General features: G+C 39.3%; 1 protein-coding gene across 1 annotated transcript; it reads right to left on the bottom strand.

Moving 5' to 3' along the window:
- Positions 1-212: 212 nt before the first annotated feature.
- p3h3 (prolyl 3-hydroxylase 3) lies at positions 213-8,674 on the bottom strand. Its single transcript, XM_034697234.1, has 16 exons — positions 8,098-8,674; positions 6,763-6,947; positions 6,429-6,587; positions 5,102-5,294; positions 4,886-5,017; positions 4,572-4,714; positions 4,329-4,418; positions 4,200-4,252; positions 4,038-4,117; positions 3,695-3,822; positions 3,513-3,608; positions 2,038-2,188; positions 1,749-1,866; positions 1,540-1,615; positions 1,285-1,425; positions 213-720 (listed from the first exon to the last, which is right to left on the bottom strand). Exons 1-16 carry the CDS (start codon positions 8,390-8,392, stop codon positions 553-555), a joined length of 2,208 nt encoding a protein of 735 aa, XP_034553125.1. The 5' UTR covers positions 8,393-8,674; the 3' UTR covers positions 213-552.
- Positions 8,675-9,950: the final 1,276 nt, after the last annotated feature.

The following is a 9,950-nucleotide window of genomic DNA, read 5'->3' as shown; positions in this document are numbered from 1 at the left end:
ATTTCTACTCTTAAAAAGACAGGAGCACAGTGAGAAAAGATTAAAACATCAGTTTTTTTTCATAAGCAGCCTACTGCTACAAAGGGTGTGAGCTGATCATTTAATAGATTAAGCAGCCCTGCTTTCCCTTGTATGCCTCTTTTGTCCTCTTTTTTTTCCTCATACTTTTTTAGCGATTTGCATCTGTGGATACAGAATAAAGTACAAAGCTAAATTGTTTAAGAATCACATTTATTTTTCTCGTAATCTCTTCAGTTAAAAAATGATATTGGTCATTAAAGCTGCAAAAATATAAGCAGGAACTGACATTTGAGAGAGTGTCCCCTCACTTACCTTCATCATATACAGTATAAATATTGTATATACACATGTGCAGGCAGCTTTACATAAAGAAAAGGCAGCAAGATGAATGTGTGGGGCGAAAAAAATCACAAGTCATGACAGTGAAGCGTTCATGGTTAGAAGGTGAAATGGTCCTCTAGTGGGGGTGGACACAGATGAGAGTGTTGTCCTGTTCGTGTGTTTCAGTCTGTCAGGTTTGTGTTTTTCCTCTCACAACTCATCTTTGCCTCCCGTCACCCTGTCTCTCCCCCCTCTGCCTCTCTCCTTTGATGCCTGGCTCCGAGCGTTCCTGGCGGTGGTGCCCTCTGCCTTCTCCTCGTCCTTTTTCGCCACACTATGTCCATCGGCAGCCCACATGGCCTCTACCTCCTCTCGCTCCTGAGGGAGGGAAACAAAAGCAGAGCAATGTCAGGTGAAATACTGATTTCTCTGGCCTCTATGACCCGAGCAGCAAGTTTGGTTCCTAATTGTCATCTTACTTTATATATTTTTTGGACAAATACTTGAAAGTCATTTTTTTCTATAGTAGGTGACAATAAAGAGGAGGCTTTAATTGGTTCTTTTTTATGAATATAAGACTGTAGATTTTAAGCGGTCCATTTATTTTACTGAGCCACTTTAGGAAGGAGATACTTATATTTAAAGTATTATTAAAAACAAGATTCCCAACAGTTTTGCTCCAAAATCTAATTCTTATGTAATGATGACATCATTTAAATATATCAAATTGTGGTTCTTGAGTGATCTTTGCAGTGGAGATATACACTATCACAGACTGAGCACTGTGGATGCCTAAACATGACAGCAACCACCAGATTTGCATCACACTCCAGCTGGCCTCATTATCCAACACCGATGTCACGGCATCAACAATCACATGACCTCAGGAGACAGGTGAGACACGAGGAGAAGGGTGAATGCTGTGCTTGTCATAATGCTCACCATGTCCCTGTAGATCTTCTCCTTTGTGAACCAGAGGGCCAACGCACAGCGGCGGCCTTTTGTCACTGCAGTAACACCGTGTGGGTTTACTGGACCTGAGGGGAAGCCCACCAGTCTACCGCAGCTTGGTTTTACTCGAGCCTGGGGACATGAAGGGGAAGGGCAAAGAGGAACAGATTCAAAAAGCTGTATTATGGAAGCTAAGATAAAGAAACATCAGATAAAACTTCACACTTAGGTTTGAAATGCACTCACGGTTACTGTCTTTGCATCCCTGTTGGTGAAGAACAACTCTCCACCATCAAAGTTATCATTCAGGTAGAGAACAGCGCTGTGGGAGGAAAAAAGAAGATCAAAATATAAGTTAAAAAATCTCAAGGCTTCTTCTGTTTTTAACAGCATTGGCACTATAACCTTGGCTTTTGTTTTTTGCCTGCTTTCACTGGCTGATTATTTATGTGTACCTGAGGTCTCTGTGTGTGAATGCTGGCGGTTCCCTCCAGCACTGCTTGGTCTCTGGCTCGAGGAGACAGTTGTCAACATGGACAGGATGAGACAAGTCCAGCCTGCCCTCCTGATCACCTGACAGTCGATCAAACACACACCACTACTTAGACATACTCATTAAGGTTCAATGTATAAAAGTCTGTGAGCCTGTGTAGTTGTTTTTTCCTCCTGGTCAGCCCTTTTGCATTCCTTACACTAAGTAATAATGATCCCCCTCCAGGAGGATTTAAATAATAGTTGCATTACCTGCGACAGCACTGCGGCAGACCAGGTGTGTGAAGGAGACAAAGAGTCCTGAGGGGCTCCTGAAGTAGGAGTGCAGCAGGTTTTGTGCTCTTTCGCCCAACTCATGGAACAGTTTGGCGTCTGACTGGTTCACCAGGCCCTCTTGAGCCAGCTGCCAAAGAAATGAAGATTATGTGAAAAACCCTCATAAACATAAACTTCATACTTATTACTTTAAAACACGAGATCACCACTGTACAGCAAGATGATATGATGCTTGTTCTTTTCAACGATGCACACTCATCTTTGTTTTCTTTTGGCTCATATTTATTTACAGGTTATTTGTCTTTTTATTAAGTAGTTGTTCAGTCTCCAATGTCAGAATATAGTAAATCCTGGTGATCAGTGTTACTCAAAGCCTGGGGATTGTCCCCCTGAGATTTTTTTACGGCAACCCAATACATTAAATTAACTGTCATAGTGAAGTAAAGACCAACTTCCAAGGGGACAATTAAGTGTATCGTATTGTATCATATAGCACTGTGTTGTGTCTTGTCCTGTTGTATCAAATTAAATCATATGTCATATTGTATTATGTTGTATCTGATCATAACACAGTAATATACTGTATTGTAACCAAGCGGCAACCTCTGGTCTCAAAATATGAAGCCCATTCGGAAGTGTTATAAACTGCAATTCATCGAGAATCCGCTTGAGGCTGGCTGCAGAAACACCGGAAACCACATACACACCAATTCAAAAAAGACGATTTTTGCAGCATTAATAAACATGTTTACAGCCTGGTTCAAAAAACGACGTGGCTCCACGTAGCTAATTTCTCTATCGGCACACACTGTACGGGGGGTGAATTTATTTCTAGCGTGACGGTTCAGAAGATATTAAGATTACGAGTTTTTTCCCAAATAAGGACATGACTGACTTGACTCCCGGACGGGAACACAGAGCTGTTGGCTAGGAGGCTCAAACTCCGCCTCTGTACGTCACACTCTGCCTGGTTGAGTTCCGCATTTCCAATATGGCTGCCGCCGTCGATTGGCTTCAAAACAGCGCTCACGAACAGATGGGTGACGTCACGGATACTACGTCCATTATTTATACAGTCTATGATTGTAACATATTATATTATATCGTATTGTATAATTGATCGTGTTTTATCATATCATATCTAGGGCACTGCATCATATCATATCCTATTGTTAATAAATGATTTAACTCTGCTTATTACGTTAAAATCTTGATTCTAATTGGTCAGAATTGCACAAGACCCCTTTGCTTCATGCGGAGATGTTGTCTCCTCCTGTTGGGTTTCTTTTTTGTATAACCATTGGCTCGCAATACATTATCCTTTTATATCTTATTAAACTGTATTTTTTTTTAGGATAAAAATGTTCAGCACTTAATCTGATAGTTGATGACCCGTAAAATTGTTTTGAAATCTGCATTCTCATTGCTTCCATTCTACCCTGCTCACTAACCTTTACAGCTCTGAGGACAGTTAGGCCCTCAAACGTCTCATGAGGAGTGTGTGGGGACCGTCGTCCCCGGTAACCATCTCCTAAAGATCCTGCGGTCTACAAGAAGACAAGATGAAATGACTGTACATGAGGACAGTGGGTATCTATCTGAGAGAGCTGGAGTTGGAAGAATCTGGACTTACTGCTGCTAACTGCAGGATCCTGTCACACTCCTTCTCCGTCATGACCCCATCCAACACAACGCGGTTGGTGCCATTAAGTAACTCATTGTCCATGGTGATGGTCACACCTACCTGAGGGATTGGTCCACCTGGAGAGAGAAGAAATAAGAAAAGAGAAGAGAAGAAACTAGTAAACTTTTTACTTAAAAAAAAAAAAAAAAGTACTGTACATGTATATTCTTGTTGGAATTCTTTTACGGTACACCTTCTTGTTTGCTGCTGTAACTCTGTGAATTTCCCTGTTGCGGGATGAACAAAGGAGTATCTTATCCTATCTTATCTTACTTCAACAAGAGGATCTTACCTGCATAAAACCCACTGTCATCCACTTCTTCCTGCTGCTCTACCTCACTGATTTTCTTGTTAATTTTCTGTTTTTCAGCTCTGAAAAAAAACAAAAAAAAAAACAATGAGTTGACTTCTCATACACTTTTGGGAAAAGTTGATTTCCTTTCTTCTGTCTTACCTCCAGACATCTCTCAGTGATTCAGGCACAACATCTTCTGGAGTCCAGAGATCCTGAATAGAGAGAAAACAGTACATTTGTACAGTCTTTGTTGTTGGTCGACAAGAGTGAATTTGTTGCAGCACTTACCGGGTCGATGAAACTGAAGTCTAGGTTCTCCATACCGAAATACAGTAGCTTTTTCTCTTGCAAAGACTGACTGATATATGTGACAATTTCCTATAAAACAAATACAAACATAATAAAGTTGCCGTTTAAAATATGGTGTTTTTCCCGATTCATTTCTGAATCTGCTTTCAAACAAATGATAATAATAACTGCGATTCTAGCCACCATATTTGTGATTTAAATATAATGGCTGTTAAGTGGTACCTGAGCAGGTTGTGTGCCTTGTGACTCTGTGTCTCCCCCTAGTGTCTCATAGTAGAGCTGCTGGTTGTCTAATGAGTCCTTGTCAGAGGGGTAGAACAGAAGAAGAGAGGAAAGAGTCTGCACTGCTCCACTAATATCACCAGCTGTGGGAAAGAAGGAGTACAAGAAGGGAAAATGTATGCTACGTGTACATGGAAGTGATAATAAACTGATACTAATTCTGAAAAGTGGAACTCAAGGGTTCAAAATGAAATTGGAATAATACTCACACACATACATACACACACAAATGTGTCATAGCATTGATAAGCTACCTTTAAATTGTGCAATATGCAGATGCTCCAGCTGTGAAGGCAGGAAATCCTCCTGTGCAGAAATCCTCCCGGGCCTTGTGGCTATCTGAGTCACGCAGGACTGCCGGCATGAGAGCAGGGAGAGGGAGAGAGCTAGACAGAGAGAAATCTCAGTGACTTCAGGTACTTTTTATTTTCTTTCTGCAGAAAACTTCAGCTTCTGTATTTTTATTTTACCTGCAGCTTTCTCAAACACGCCGTCAACACTGTCCACTCCCCTGTCCTCTGGTAGCCGCTGAGAGGCCGCCTCACACTGCACCCTGCACTCCTCCATCTGCCGCAGGGTTTCATTCACACATGCTTTCCATTTCTCTGCAGCCTGCACCCAGTCAGAGGAGACCTCATACTGCATTGCAGAGTCATACAGGACCTGAAGTTGAAGATGAGTAAAGAAAGAAACAGAAAACATATAAAAAAAAGACTCTGCTAGCCTAGCTTAAATATAAGAAAGATAAATGCAGTTTCAGAGAACTTCTTAGATAAGAGTACATGCAGTTTTATGGACCATAAGCCAAGTTTAAACAAGCCTCTTCATGTTATGAGGAGTGTTCCTGACTAGACAAAATAACTAATGTAGAAAGTAGTCTTCAAGTACTAAAATCAAGCTTTGATTGTGTTGGGGTTAAGAGAACGTGAAGGTGAGCAGAAGGTATTCAGTCCCTCAGGCTGTGGCTCTATTTCCAAACTCATTCCTCAAAACATTTCTCCTGTGCAGTCACATAAAACTGTTTATGTCTTAGGCATGCCATAGTGTTGATGCTGAACCAATAGATCAGCCCTGAACCTTTAACTGCAACATATGATCTAAATGTTAAACCTTTTCTTAACCCTCTTGTTATGTTGCTGGTCAAATTGACTATTTTTAAAGTCTATTTTAGGCAATATATGCCTTCCAAACCAGCTAAATGCAGCATAAAAATCTGGGCAGCATCTGACAGAAGAGGTCTCTTGTTAATTTATCAACATCACTTCCTAAAAAAATAAAATTCAAAATGTAACATAAAATAAACAAAAATCTTTGTCATGTAAAACTATTGTATTTATATTTAGGGCTTTCCAATGAAAATTTAAAAAAGTTTTAACATGAATTTTAATGAAAACAGAGTTCTCCTTATTGAACCATGATCTAGGAATTAGAGAACACCAATGGAATAAATCTTGAATACAATTTTAATGGTTAGTAATGGAGTTAAAATTTAGATTTAAAAAAATGTGTATTGGGATTTTTGGGGGATCTGATACTTTTGGATAATTTAATATGCCCCGGGTCAAATTGACCCAGGAACATTATTGCTGTCCCAGATAAACAAACATAACAGGAGGGTTAAGAACAGTTTGTCAATGAAAAATTAACTCTCAATATTTGAATATGTTTCTCCCATCTTCCCTTCAGCTTTAAATGTATATAAACTGAATTACTACTGACAGTAAACTACATGATTTCTGGTTATTTGCAGCAGCAAATGCAAAAACACTTGATGCAACTTAATTCTTCTTTACTCACCCAGTGTCTCTCATTTTCAATCTCTCTGTCCTGGAAGGCCTCTTCTGTCACTCCCTCCATCCGTCTGTACTTCTCAATGTTGTTCCTCATCTCGAGGTGACTGGGGTTGGCCACAAAATAGGTATGAGCTGCTGATGCTGCTTTCTGCAACTTTTCCAGCTGGCATGCAAAGAGAGGAAAGTGTGGATGAAGTTTCTCAAAGACAGCTGTGACATGAATTATTTTCAGGGCTGGAGAACCACATCACTGACATCAGGCTGTTTGCCCCTAAGTCTAACTGCAGTATTGAAAATAAAGAGTATTTCTCTTGATGGCTGCTTGAGGAATAGTTTACCTTGTAGTATGTGACCTGCAGAAAGTTGTAAGGGTTGCGACTACCGAATTCATACTCTATGTCACTAGAAACAGGGAGCTGTCCTGCAGGTGTGACTGAGCGTCCGATGCAGAACTTCATACATTCAGCCCTCTGCTGCACCCAGTCCAATGCCCAGAGGTCCCACAGACTCCCCTTTTCAGAGTCTAACAACAGAGAAAACATGAAGGAGTGGTGAGGTTTTAAATAAACCATTAAACAGTCTGTCAATTATGCATAATAATGATGTCTAAATAAAAATGCTGTTGATGCAATGTCAACATTTGAAGTATATGCAGTCTCTTGTGTTTGAAATTTGTATCCCTCAATAACGATAGTATATCATTAAACCAGTTCCTTCCTTGTTTATATTTCTGTTTGGCTAGAAATTATTCATTGTGAGTCTAACACTTACTTAATGAGAATCAGAGAAGCTGAAAGTTAGTTATGGTCATATTTTTTCTACCGAGTAACAGGGATTCTAGCTAACTACCAGTCCCATTGCTAGAAAACACAAAAGTTAGGCTGAATCTGAAAATCTAAAGCAATGGGTAAGCCTTTTTCTTGAATTTTTGATTACTTCAATAAATGCAAAAATTGTGGGTCAGCACAAGAAGGAGAAACTCACTTTTGTTGAATGGTTATGCTGACAATTGCTGCACACATTACCCTGTACAGCAGGGGTTCCCAAAGTGTGGGTCGTGGGACACCAATGGAGGGTCGGGTGATGTCTTCAAGATTTTTTTATTTTTTTAAAGTAATCTAAATGTGCTTATTTTACCCATTATTGTAAAAATGTTGACAAAAAAATGTAGTTACATTTTAAATAAAGCCCTACAAAAAGTACACTTCATTAGTTTTCTGCCTTTCTTTTTGCCAGATGACTCCTAAAGTTAGGGTTAGGGTTAGCTAACAGTTAATTATGTAGGTAAACTAATTTTGAAGTTGAAGTAAATGAAGTATGAGGGACAGTAGGGGTCACAAGTCTTTGGCACCTATATTTTGGGGGTCGTGGGCTGAACAGTTTGGGAACGCCTGCTATACAGTATAGATTTGATGGTCTATAAGTAAACCTGACTTCATTAGAAAGGTCACAATGAGAACTCATTGAGGACCATAAGCATTGGTGTTAGGGTTAGGAAAGTCAAGCATTACAGTGTCCAAACTTGTGTTTTTGAGATGTGAATTTAATTCATTCATGGGTCTTATGGATAGATTGAGGAGTTAGTGGATAAGATAACAACAGAACCACACCACTGATCTCGTGCAAGATCACCCATGCAAAAACTATACAATATCTGATCAAACACAACTCACCCAGTTTAATGAGAGCCTCTTTCCCAGCTGACACACAGTCTTTATGACACTGTCTGCGGGCTTTCAAAAGGGATTCCTTGGTGGCGATGGATTTCTCCAGCAGCTCTGCAGCCTTCACCCACTCCTCTCCAAAATATGAGCGTACTCCACTGTAATACAAAAAGTCATACGGCTGCAAGAGTGACAGGATATTAGAGCTACCGCTGCCCGAGGCTGCAAAGGTAAAACTAAGTAATGCTGCAGTAACGAAATTAAACGCCACGTATACAGTGATATGGAAGGAGTTCAGCGCCATGGTTCTTGAAACAAACCCCGTGGAGGAGTCGGAGTTGGGAGAAGAGGAGGGACTAGGAAAATATTCAGAGAGAGCGGAATGCCATCTGGAAAGTTCTCTCCAGATTAAGTAAGATTCTTTTATGTATTCAGTTTTCACTACTGATTCTTGTCAACACGTTTTCATTTTATTCCTAATATCTTTTTTCCACTAATGTCCTTTAGGAGCTAAGTGAAGTTAGATGTGTGTTGTGGTTGTTGTGCAGTTCTAGTTGCAGTACACATACTTCACCACAAGAGGAAGCCTGTGGTTAAAGTCAGCTGTCGTTAGCGTAATATATCTAAAATAGGTAATAATATACTTAGTGGATCACTTGTCGAGAGTATTATGTAAATTCGTGGTATACATATCGATCCTCCACATGTACAAATAACCAAAGATTTGAATTAGATTAATTTATTGCGATTTAAATGTTCATTCACTGCACAACAACATCAGTGCGGCTCTGATAGTCTAGAGATTACGGTAACGAGCCACAGCCCCTCGGCGTGCGGGCTACTGAGTTTGGTCTAGAGATGGGATTTATGGCTCTTTGAAGGGAACCGGATCTTGAGGAGCCGTTCCTTTCAAAGAGCCGTTCAAAAGACTGGCTCTTTGGCTCATTGTTATATTTATCTATTTTTTAGAAGTCAACCAGAGGTAGCTTGTTTTTATCAAGGAAACAATCACTGGTAGCAGTTATGAGATTTGGATCAGGATAATTCAAATTTACACATCCCACCAATATATATACTCTATTGGTGCGAATTATTCTGAAATATTTATTATAATTTCATTTGGCATTTTAAACATTTCATAAGATGGTGCTATATCCCCATGCTTCGACAGTGAGATCACTATTTTGAATTTTCCCTCACCAAAAAAACTTTGTTGGACTATAAAAACTACACAGGCTACAGATAACTTCCATGCATGAAAAAATATATGAAAATGATAAATAAGAATAAATATTTATGTATATAAAAAATATAAATACAACTAGAATCAAAATTAGGACATTGTATAAATGTGAATGCAAAATTGTACTACCCCACCTGGTGTTTCTACACCTGAACTACTTTACAAACAGGAGCTCAGCTCCTTGACTCGAATCCACATCAAAACAATGTAAACAATAACAAAATGTAGACAATAAGTGTGAGCAAAAGACTCATGGGGCACTTTGGTGGCCTTTTTTTAAACAATGAAATAAATTTAGAAAAACACAAATAATAAATGATTAACATAAACATTCATTAAAATATAATATATATTTTCCCTCTTTGAAGTAAGCCTCGGGATGCACTGTTTTTAGTGTCTGAAAAGGTTGCTTGTGTTGCTGCAGTGTTGTATATTTTTACAGCACAAACTACACCTTGCCATAATTTATTTACGCTTGAAAAATATATCGGGTTGTGTTGGTACAAAACTTTGGAGTGAGGTACCCTATAAGAATCAGAAGGGACGCATGCTTTAATTTTGCATTTATTAATTAGTATAGCTATTTTTTTTTTTTAGAGTAATCGATCCTCAAATGAGT

This window comes from Notolabrus celidotus, chromosome 12 (genome assembly GCF_009762535.1).
Source record: "Notolabrus celidotus isolate fNotCel1 chromosome 12, fNotCel1.pri, whole genome shotgun sequence".
In the NCBI taxonomy this organism is placed as follows: Eukaryota; Metazoa; Chordata; class Actinopteri; order Labriformes; family Labridae; genus Notolabrus; species Notolabrus celidotus.
This window is presented reverse-complemented; position numbering and strand designations above follow the sequence as displayed.

What these genes read in the sequence shown, in the direction of transcription:
- p3h3 (XM_034697234.1), bottom strand. Translation starts at nt 8,392, where the DNA reads ATGGCGCTGAACTCCTTCCATATCACTGTATACGTGGCGTTTAATTTC. An exon ending in GCATATTGCACAATTTAAAG is followed by an intron (nt 4,715 to 4,885) that starts GTAGCTTATCAA and finishes TCTTTCCCACAG; the next exon opens with CTGGTGATATTAGTGGAGCA. An exon ending in TCACTGAGAGATGTCTGGAG is followed by an intron (nt 4,118 to 4,199) that starts GTAAGACAGAAG and finishes GTTTTTTTTCAG; the next exon opens with AGCTGAAAAACAGAAAATTA.